The following is an 11,450-nucleotide window of genomic DNA, read 5'->3' as shown; positions in this document are numbered from 1 at the left end:
ACTTTGAATATGACTGTTTTTTAGATATAGCAAGAGTCTTGTAGTGGAGAGAGACACAATGTCCTCCTGAGACCCAGGGAAAGAAAAAAGGGAAAAGTATTTTCATTTTTTTCTTTTTCTTTTTCTTTTTTCTTTTTAAGATAAATCAAGTGCTGGGACGGTAAAATAAACACATTACAAAAACAAAATTGTTTTTAACTAATTTTATTTAAATTTTACAACATGTGCACTACAGTGCACAAGGGGAGTTCATTGATCACGAATGTGAAACTAACAACATTCAAGAGCTATTTAAGAAGATTACATGTTCCACTGAATTTTTTGTAAGCAGGATATTAAAACTTATTTATATAACAATATCATAAAAATGTAGATCAGGGATCAACTTAGAAGTCACTGACACTTCACTAGCTGTAAGCCATTGGTTCAGGAATAAGTGATTGCACTGGGCTTTCTATTTCACAAAAGTCAATTCATTTATGATATCTGAGGAAGTACTGTGATTTTTATTTTTATTTGGAGACACAAAGGAACATTTGGCACTTCCCACATCTCACATATGTTTTACTGTTGCACCCATTCTACAACTGAAATGCCTTGGACTGTTAACCATTTCAGGCAAGTGGAGTGAACCATATTTTGTCATGTTCTCCGTGAAACTAAATGAGCCTAATTCTTAAAGACCCCTCAAATCATTTACTAGATGTTTATTCTTTGAAAATTAATAAAAATCTGAGTTTAACAAAACATTTTAAATGTAAATATCAAGCTTACCTTTCTTTCTTCCATAAAATGTGCTTGTGGGCACGTCAGCCATTTTGAAAAGGTGGGAAAAACAATTGGCAAGGCCACACCCCCACACATGTGATATAATTTTAAAGGTACTGTTGTCCTCGCTAAGAAACATCAGGACTTAGAGGAGTGGCAAGTAGAGTATGAGAGCTACAAGCAAAAACTAAATGTGTACTACAGTGCGCAAAAATGAATTACTGGGCCATCAGGGGGTTATGAGGGACATTTATGACACGAAAAATCCCACAAACCTTAAAGTGCACTTGAAAAGCTCACACAAGAAGGTTAACCTAGCTTACCTTGAAGAGCTCCCCCACTCAACCCGCATCCCCCGAAAACAGCTAACCCCAGATAAGGCAGCGTGATGTATCCCGAGATAACAGGACTGGGACATCTAAATAAATGTGTGAAACAATCGCCTTCAAAAAGGTTATCAATTCACTTCAACCAAAATTAGGAACACTCGGTGCGGCAAGAGTTAATAGTTATTAGTCTCAACACCCAAGGATAACCAGAAGAGCATGATTGATATGATGGAACTGAGATTTTGTTACACTTAATTTTTGCAAAACACAACTAAAACTAAACTGAAACTAAGGATTTTCAGGAAAATAAAAACTAGACTAAACTAGCAAAGAATTGGTAAAAACTGATTCCAACTGGTAAAAAAAAAATTGAAAATCTGGAGGCAAAACTAGAAAAAACATAGAAACTAATGAAAATTGCAAAATAGTTAAAACCCTGGGGCGGAGATTGGCAGATCTGACCAGGAAATGTTATAAGATGGATTGTCAGGACAGTCAGCGTTAAAGCCACTTTCAGTCCATACTAGGATGGCATTGGACATCTTCGGGGCGGAAGAGAGTTGGTGTGACCAAGGTGTGGTTTGGCTTGTTTTATGTATATTTGAGATCATATGGCTCTGGATGGACCAGTTATCAGGGCATGGAAGGAGGACAGACTCATTGACTGAGGAGAAGGAATTTCCTGGGATTGGAGATCCTCTGGGTGAGTGGTTGATTAAAAGCATGCATAAAATAGAAGTTATCTGTTGTTATTGATTGGTAATAGATTGATAATTGGCCACATTTACAGCTGTATTGACTTGTTGTGGACGTAGTCGACTTCAGGTTTAAGCACTCTAATTAACAGGTTGAAAATAGTGACATTAAAGGAAGAATATGCAGCGCCACCCTGTCAGACGCCAGTGACGGTGGAGCTCACTGATGAATCAGGTGAGCTGGATTCATGGCTGATTCAAAACTAAGATCCCCCTGCTGTGGTCAGGAAGGGGAGAACAGGGGGAAATAACATTTAAAAGAGGCATTTATAAACGTTTATGGGTCAAGCGAAACGGGATAAAAGGGGGTGTTTTACTGTTATTTTAATATCAGCATTATTATTGTATGAGAATCATGCAACAAGTATTGCATCGATGATCATATATTGAAGCTTTTGACCTTATACTAACATCTGTGTTCCTGTGATGGTTATAACCTCTGATGAATCTTCTATTTACAGGTGTTAGGATAATGATATAATTTTTATTGCAGGTGTAACCATGATCATTTTTATACATATTGCAACTTGTTGCTCATTGTAGAGTTGTGCTCAAGTTAATAAGGGTTAAAAGCTACAGTCAGCGCGAATGTCTGACTGATCTATTGAGGGAAAAGGCTTCGAGCACAGAAGGCCGCACGCGCTTACAAAACACTGATATCATGTTATTTTTTGTGATCTTTTCTTCAATTATGTCTTTAAGTTTAGTTTAAATAGTGGCAGTTAATTAAACGACATTTATTAAAATATTAAATACCTGAGTCAGAACATTACACGCAGATCACCTTAACGATCTGGGAAACCTTGTAGCTGCCTAACCTTTTCTTTGAATGTTCTAGCTCCGTTGATTTGACACATGGGGATGTGTCAAAAAAAAAAGGGGGGGGGGGAAGTTGAGCTTTAACATCAAACAAGGATTATTTGAACATTTTATAACTTCATTTGTGTCTTTAATACCTTAGGAATGGTAAAACTTAAGCTAATAGCGGCCCGAGAAGTTTCCGGTCTTTTGTAGAGAATCAGTAAGAAGCATAAATCATTATTTCCATGTGTAAGCATCAATCATTGAAATGAACTGAATAGCGTTTAGAAGATTTGTTAATTTCTTTGTCTTTTGTTAAAAAGAGGGGTTTCAATAATTTTCAGACACACCTTGCAAATGTGCTTATAACGAGTTGGCACTTGGTCTTTTGAAGGTCATAAGCTTCGTTCGGCGTGATGGTCCGGACTGATATATTGCAGGTATTGACTTTGAGTGCAGAGGGCTAAATGCAAACACGCTTACACACACATAGGATATGATTAGAATAAGTCCCTGGAACATTCTGAATGTTTTTAAACCAATTCTGAATCACTAGAAGGTCAGTAGATAACAACATTAGATTATTAGGGTTAGGAAGAGAGGTGTTTTGGTTTTCTGTCTCTTACAGAGAAAGGAACAGACACCAGACGAGGTCACAGATATACGAGGATCCTCCGCAGCAGAGACAGACACAGTGACTGCCAAGACACCAACTGGGTCCAAGGGTCATGGCGTTTGGGCTCCAGCTAGTCACCACAAAAGGATGGATCCCATAAACACAGCAATAACCATGAAGGGGTTGGCGGAAATCCGGGAACACCAGACCAACGAAGTTCGAGAGGCTCTTGGGCAAAAAGGGGGACACGTTCCTGTTCCTTTTTCTGGAGGATACACAGATCGTTGTTTGAAATCGGGGCAGAATAATCCCCTGATCTGTGCCACGACTGAAGGGTTGTCTAACCCCTGAGGTTGAAGAATGAAGAGCAGAGGATCACCCAACTGGACGACACTGGTAGCTGCAGCAATAACATAAAAGGCTAAAAGCTCCTTGGACAGAGGTTCTAGTCTGAGTACGTCTGGAGGGTATAAGGTAGCACCAAATAAAGCTGTGGGAGACCTGGGGAGTGTCATCTGTACCTGCTATTGTTGTAATAATAGTTTGTCTTGCATCTGAACTGCGCAAACACAGAGGTCATCCCACATATGGTTCGCCCCTCAGGGGGACAAAGGACCTCAGGAGTGAGAAGAGATGAACCCAGCCACACTGGATTATGGGGTGTTGGTGAGCTCATTATTCTAATGAGCTCATCAGGGGGAATTATTAGATTATAATATTATTTTATGCCATGTTAGACCCCTAATTAAAGATGGTGAATTATTATGTAGTTTTAGTTGGCATTATTCTCCTGAATTAGAAGAAGCTGATAACTATTGCATTAGTTAAACTGATTTGCATTACATTAAACTGCTGACTTGTTGTGAATGAATGATATTGTTTTATGATGCATTATACTGCTGAGTTATAAGAAATACTGTTCGCAGAAAGTTATTGTCTTATTTGTCTGATTAGAAGAGAACAGAATATACTGGAGTTTTCTGCCCCATCTCAGCAGGAGCAGATAGACGGGGAGCCAAGGTCGTAGCTTAGGCGCTGTGTGAGAGAAAGCATGTGAATGTTTAGGCTTTTTATGATAAGGTGGAGGCACCAGAGGCTATAAGAGTTTGAGCAATGCTCCACCATTTTGAGATCTGAGGCTGTCTGCATCAGTGTCCATCTCCCACGCGTGTGTTCATTAAAATCATCGTTTGACTCAACCCGACCGGACCAGTGTTGTTATTGTGGTTTTTCCTCTTGTCTCCATCCCCAATATTTTGAACCATAACACACGCTATTTTAGTTTAAAATGCTTATAATGTTATGATAAATGGTGGTTTTGTTGTTACTTTTACAATATTATCCATCCTTCAGTTTCAGCGAACATGACAGTTAGCAGTGTAATAATTCCTCTGTGATAAAGAAAAATTAGCTTGTTTTCTTTTTGTGTGGGAGCTCGCACAGTGTTTCAACTTTACAGCCTTTTAATATGAAAGTCCTGTCAGTACACTTCCTTTTTACATCATTTCACACTTGCCCCGTGAAGGGCAACAGTCTGACGTCTGCTTAGCCAGGAAAGCTTCAGCTTGTTTCTTTCCGCACATCTTCCTCTTCACTGTCGGTGGCTCACAGACATGTTAACAAGCATGGACGTATCAAAACTTTGCTTGATTTTGCTGTTACCACTAGCTGTGTCCCATGATGCTGAAGGTAATACAAGGAAACTATTTTCATTATGCATTATTAATATTTTTACATTTATAACCTCCTTGCTTTTAGTTTAAACTAAACACATTATTATGGGATTAAAAAGATGGTTTAACATTCACAAAATATAGAAACTAAAGTCCTCTCTGACACAGGCTGAATCTTGTATTTACCGTATTTTGCTGTCCCTGTTTACAGAGACTGTTGTGAAGACAGTCAGGAGAGAACACGATGTCACTCGGATTTGCAACAAGGAAAGTCAGACTACTATTGTTTTGATTATCTGTAAGATCAAAAGACAGAGGGACACAGGAGGAGAGTGTCATCTGCTGTATCGACACGGAGAGAACGTTACTCAGGAATGTGACCCCAGGTTCTCAATAACAAAAGAAAATCAGACTGCCTTTCTGGAGCTGACCAGTTTAACACCAGCTGATAGTGGGAACTTCACCTGTGAGTGTACAAACACTGAAGGGACATATATTGTCCATATCAGTGTCACTGTGGAAGGTAAATGCATTTTGGTTTCTTTATCTGACACAGTTATTCAGCACTGTGTTAGCATTGTATTGACCTGCTTATGTGTTTTTTATTCTTGTAATTTGTTCATTTCTTTTCTTCTTATTTTCACTTACAGCAGTTTAAATACTCTCACTGACTCATTTATCAGGTACATCTTTGAACCGAGTTGGACCACCTTCAGCCATCAAACATGTCTTCATTTTTTGTGGCACAACAAGGCGCTAAAAACATTCCTCAAAGATTCTCAAGACATATTGAAATTACATCATCACACAGTTGCTGCAGATTCGTCAGCTGCTCTTACTTGAAGCAAACTTTCCGTTCCACCACATCCCAAAGGTGCTCTGCTGGATTGAGATCTGGTGACTGCGCAGGCCGTACATGATTTGAGCGCCGTGACATGGTGTGGTATCCTGCTGGAAGCAGCCATCAGACGATGGGTATTTTTTGGGCATAAAGACATGAATGTGGTCAGCAACAACCTTCAGGCAGGCTGTGGTGTTTAAATGATGCTCAGTGGTTACTACAGGGTCCAAAGTTTGCAAAGAAAATCCTTCACAGAGCATTACACCACCAGCAGTCTGAACTGTTAGAAATCAACTCATCGGGCAAGGCATCGTTTTTTTAGTCTTCTGTTGTCCAGACTTGCAAACTGTAGCCTCAGCTTGCTGTTGTTAGAGGACAGCAGTGATATCCAGTGTGGTCCGCTCTGCCTCAAGGTTTGATGTGTAAACAGCATTTTTACCCAGAGAATCACAGCTCACTGGATATTTTCTATTTTTCAGACCATTGTCTGTGAACAGAGATGATTGTGTGGGAAAATCCCAGCAGATCAGCAGTTTGTGAAGCACTGGGACCAGTAACATGTGCCATGTTGCTCTGTTTGAGCATTGATTTGCTGACATTTTATTATTTTATTAACCTTTATTTAACCAGGAAGATGAAGCTGACATGTGATTGACAAATGAAATGAACACTGAAATATTTGTGTTACACCCTGAACAAGTATACCTCATAAAGTGGCCAGTGAATGTATATAAGCAGTTGGACCAATTTCAGTTCATAGTAATATTCAGAAAAGATGCAAAAGAAGAAGAAGAAGACAAAAGAAAAGAGCACAGTGACAATATTTAAAGCTCTGTGGTTATAAAACTGGGGTTTCATTACTTCACTCAGAGTTTCAGTAGACGTAAACTGTGTTTGATTTGTGTTTTGATTTCCAGGAAATGAAAGTAAATGATTTTACTGACAAATGCATCTTTTCAATGATTTAGACACAAACGAGGCCCACACTTCAGCAGACAAATCTTTTTCCGTTTATCTGCCCGGTGTTGTGATCATCTTTATAACTGGAGTTATCGTGGGATTTATCTACTGGAGGAAAAGTAATGGGTGAGACTATTTTTGCTGCAGTAATTCAAAGATGTTATAGATGTAGAGAAAGTAAAAGGAAACATCGCATTTCAATAAATGAGAATTCGGTGTATGTTAAACATCATGTCTAGAATGAACACTTTTTATCCTTCCAAAAATAATTATCATTATTAAGAGAGAAGATAATATAAATGTAGATGTTCTTACTTGATTTTTCTCTGTTTGAATGTGAATAGTGTTACACGAATGCTGACATCCTTTCTTATCAACGTGGCTGCTTAAGGTCAGGAACATCTGGAGTGTCTGTACCTGAAAATCCCAACGGTTTGGTGAGCAATTTATTGCTACGATCTACAGCAGCTAGTTAAAAGTTTGCCAGTAAACATAAAACATGTACATTTATGTTTTAGGATGTTACTTATATAGATAATTACAGATTAGTGTTATAATACTATTAGTGCCAACTTCAGTGTCCTTTATTTTGTGAAGAAGCTCTTACAGAAATGAGCAGAAACATTAAATAATCCAGGCAACAGATGGAGAGATTTAAAGATCAATAGAGTGTGTGGGTAGACCGGGTTGAACTTGATTAATACCTAAAATATTTCACTTTTCTAAAGGATGACGATGAGCCAGATCAGCCCTATACAAACCTTCAGCAGCCATCGAGTGATTCCTACCAGACTATCATCTCAGTGAACCATCAACACGACAACAAGACACGCTCAGCAAGAAGCACAGGAACTGTGGGAGTGGATAATAAAGCTCTATGAAACATTTTAAAGTATATAACACTTTAGGTGACATACTAATATAATAATATTCATATATTATAATAAACGTCCATCTTTTCACACTGGATAGTTGTTTCCCAGTAATGGAGACCATTCAGTCATAATACTCCAACTCAGGCTCTCAGATTTAATACAATACAAACACAATAAACTGTGGCAAACATGACTCTTTGTATCAGACTAGTTTTGTTTTTGAACAAACATCTCATCATAATTTGAACACAATGTCCATCCAGATAAACAGAGAGATCAGTCTGGCTTAAACAATGTTGGTGGTTTACCTTCTACTGTCCTTCCACTTTTATGCACTTCTATTTTAGACATAGTAAAAGTTTCAGTGTAGACACAAGAGGTGAAATAAGGAGGGTGCAAGTCTTCCTGCTTTCACTATAGTCTACCTCACACTGTCAGCCACAGTTACTTCCTCACCAGCATGACTGCACGGAAACTCTGCTTTCTCCTGCTTCTGCTTGTGGTTTTTAGCAGTGAAGGTAAATATATATAATTAAAAAAGAAAAGCTGTAAAGCCAGGTGTTTAAGAAGAAAGCTTTAGTTAGGTTAGTGAAATAATATATGTGATTGATTTTCCCACAACAACAAATATATAGAAACTATAATCCCGATTTTGTTTCATTTTAACTGGAACAATTTATAGAGACTCTTGTGAAGACAATTGGAAAGAAACCCGATTCCACTCAAATATGCAGCAAAACAACTCTGAATATTACTGTGATGATACTGTGTGAGATCAGCACAGAGAGGAGCCGAGGAGAACAGCGTCGTCTGCTCTATCGTTACGACCGAGGCTTTATTCATGGCTGTGACTCCAGGTTCACACTGATCAAAGAAAATGAGACTGTGTTTCTCCACCTGCTCAACTTAACATCTGAAGACAGTGGGAACTACACCTGTGAGTGTGGATTTCGTGGTGGATTGTATGTTCTCCATCTCAGTGTGACTGTGAGAGGTAAAAACATTTTCTATTTATACCCACACCGCAGATTCAAGGTGGATGTTTGGAACTGCGTTAACACTTTCTTTTCTGTCATACATGGTTTGAGGTCGTCATTCCCGCCTGCAGCGGATTAATGAAAGGTTTCAGTCAGGAGATGAACATCTGGAATGTTTTTAAGCTCTTCTTCTGGCTAATTTGTTTAAAATTTCATTATAAAACTGCTCCAATCACAACTTTGGTGTTATTTCATCAGTGAAATGTTTGAATGATGCAATTGTAACTCTAATGTAATGAAAAGATAAACATGTTTTCCACTTTAATATAACAGGTTAATGCAAATTTCGTGACTTTTCATGTTTTCAAAATGAAGTTTTTTTGTGTGTGTGGCAACATTCAACAGACGATGGAGATTCTTCTGGCATGAAGTTCATGGCTACAGTTCCCATCATTTCTGCTGCTGCTTCACTCATCAGTGTGGCTGTGATAACCTGTGGTTACAGCCTGAGGAGAAATCCTCGCAGGTGAAAACTTTTACTGACGCACTTAAACTCATGAAATGACCCTTTGAAATCACTTGAGCACATTACTGCATACAGCAGCCACTGTGGTGTTCAAAGTATCTCATAGGTTCTTTTAAAACACCACACATTAGTTGTAGACATAGCTAGTCTTGTGTTGGAGGTATTTTTCACCCCATGACCTCTGATGTTTTTATCCTAACAGAGAAAACAGATCAGGTCTAACTAACTTAACAGGATCTGAAACTCGCCAGATGTTTGTGAGTTTTCCATAGTTCTGTTTTACACTTAATTGTGCCGAGGCTGCAGTGCATTATGTCTGTGTTTTAAGCTGCACTTTAATTAAATGTAAATGACAGTGTAAATTGTTGTGTAGGACAAAGAGGACCGCTACATGAGCCTTCATCGGCAAAACATCGATGTCTACCAAACTATCTCCTCCGGTCGCCTTCATCATGATGCTGAGGCCGCTGCATGTCACAGTCATGTACAATAATAATCAGAGATGGAGTTTTTACCCTGACTACGTGATCTATAAAACTATGATGCTAGACATGCTATCTATAAAAGACACTGACATTTTAACTTGCCAGCATCATGTGTACTGTTAGTTTGTTTTGCACTGAAAAAAGAGAAAAATATTAACGTCCAGTAAAACTTGTAATTATGTTGTGAATGAATTGCCTTAATTCATGGCTTTTAACACCATTTAATTTCTGTTTTTTATCTGGTTTGAACGTTGAAAATCCTGCCACTTGGCTCTGTGGCCTCTGCGACCATTATGGTTTTTGCTATACTGGTCCACTTGATAGTCATATTTGATGATGATTTTACTTTATTTTGAGTCATTAGAATCAGAACGGGGGTCAGGAAAGAAGAAAAAAGATAAGCTGGGGAGAAAGTTAACAGAAGAAGAGGGAAAAATAGAGAAGAAGAGAAATAGATGGAGAGGAAGAGAGAAAACATACTGAAAATCTATTTCATCATCTGCTGAAAAACACAAGGAAAAACCAACACAGTGGGGAACCCACAGCAACAACCAATAATATGCAGTAAGTAGGCTAGTAAGTAGTAGTAAATAATAGATATTAAATGTTACTGAGCAGTAAATGGGCCCAGAGGGCCGAGACCTGAGGGCACCCCACCCGCAGCACAGGCCCAACAGAGCCAGGGGGCCGGGCCCCACCGAGCAGCCGCCCAGAGTGAGCCACTAAACACAGAAAACCACTAATGCACTGTGGGTGGGGGCACCAGCTACTGGCAGGAAGTGTGGTGGGGGGAAATAATACGTGACTATTTTTATGTGGAGTGGAATTAAACTGCCATAGAATATGCTTGTGGTGGATTTGACTCAACACAAGCGTATTGTCAAAGTGTTCTTTGGCATGCATCGAGACAGTTTCTCAGATACTGAAGTGACTTGAGCAGAGCCAGTTAAAGCCTACTGTGCTTGAGTGGGCAGCTCAAGTTTCCACGTGGAAGGTTTAGTGAGACAAAGACAGGAAGTTAAAGCTGCTGACTAATAATCTGCAGGTTCCTGATTTGAGTCTCTGTTAAGAGGATGGTGTCTCTGAGATAATTGCTTTTGTGCATCGATAAATAAACAGGGAAATAAATGAATAGAAAAAAGCATCCGAGCGGATGTGCACCGATGGTGTGCCCACTGGTCTTAAAGTGCCTTTGCGCCCCTTACCATTTATGGAGGTCCCATTTGGGCACATTGGCATGGACCTATAGTGTACATGGATGTTGCTTTGTATTAGTTCTGGTATATTATACAACACAATAACATGATGCAGTGCTGCTGTGCAACATTTCTGCAAAGAGTGTGGTGCAAGCAAGGAAGATAAGATAACTCTTGCACAGTCATACCTAGTGCAATAATACAACAAAATTGGAAACTGTCCCACCATAACACAATCATTTAGATACAATATTGGACTTTGTTTACATGTAACTGCACAAATAGAATTTAGAAATGTAATTATTGACAAGAGTGAACAACCACTTATAATGTAATCTACAGCTGTGACCAAACAGCTAGATAGAGAATCAGAAGTGTTGTTTTCTACAAAGTTTGCTGTTTCAGTGAGAGTCATATGTCATATCATTTCAAACAGTGGCGATCCAGAAATGTTGTACAAACGAGTAAGACTAACTATAGACTTTAGCCAAAGTTGTTAAGTTAGCTAAAGAGTTGGGATTGTGTGTAAGGCATAAATAAACCTAAAATGCAATGTTTTGGACGTTCTTTGGCACATTTCCCTACTGTAGGGGTCTCTGCAAGCATACGGGGCTCTGAGAGGGAACAAGATGACAACGAGGAATTCTA

The 11,450-nt window shown here is 38.9% G+C and overlaps 1 protein-coding gene across 2 annotated transcripts; it reads left to right on the top strand.

Moving 5' to 3' along the window:
- Nucleotides 1-4,882: 4,882 nt before the first annotated feature.
- On the top strand, nucleotides 4,883-7,624 carry LOC147302857 (uncharacterized). Of its 2 annotated transcripts, none has more exons than XM_086284613.1 (5): nucleotides 4,883-4,958; nucleotides 5,154-5,465; nucleotides 6,752-6,868; nucleotides 7,122-7,180; nucleotides 7,472-7,624. In XM_086284613.1, exons 1-5 carry the CDS (start codon nucleotides 4,883-4,885, stop codon nucleotides 7,622-7,624), a joined length of 717 nt encoding a protein of 238 aa, XP_086140739.1. The 2 variants fall into 2 exon arrangements, with proteins under 2 accessions (XP_086140739.1, XP_086140740.1); XM_086284614.1 differs by having other exon boundaries at nucleotides 6,752-6,869; nucleotides 7,135-7,180.
- The last annotated feature ends 3,826 nt before the right edge of the window (nucleotides 7,625-11,450 follow it).

This window comes from Aulonocara sp. 'chitande type north' Nkhata Bay, linkage group LG23 (genome assembly GCF_057382095.1).
Source record: "Aulonocara sp. 'chitande type north' Nkhata Bay isolate Kocher_YH1m ecotype deep benthic linkage group LG23, A_spYH_male_GT1.1, whole genome shotgun sequence".
In the NCBI taxonomy this organism is placed as follows: domain Eukaryota; kingdom Metazoa; phylum Chordata; class Actinopteri; order Cichliformes; family Cichlidae; genus Aulonocara; species Aulonocara sp. 'chitande type north' Nkhata Bay.
The sequence above is the reverse complement of the archived record's forward strand: the minus strand, read 5'-3'. Positions and strand labels throughout refer to the sequence as shown.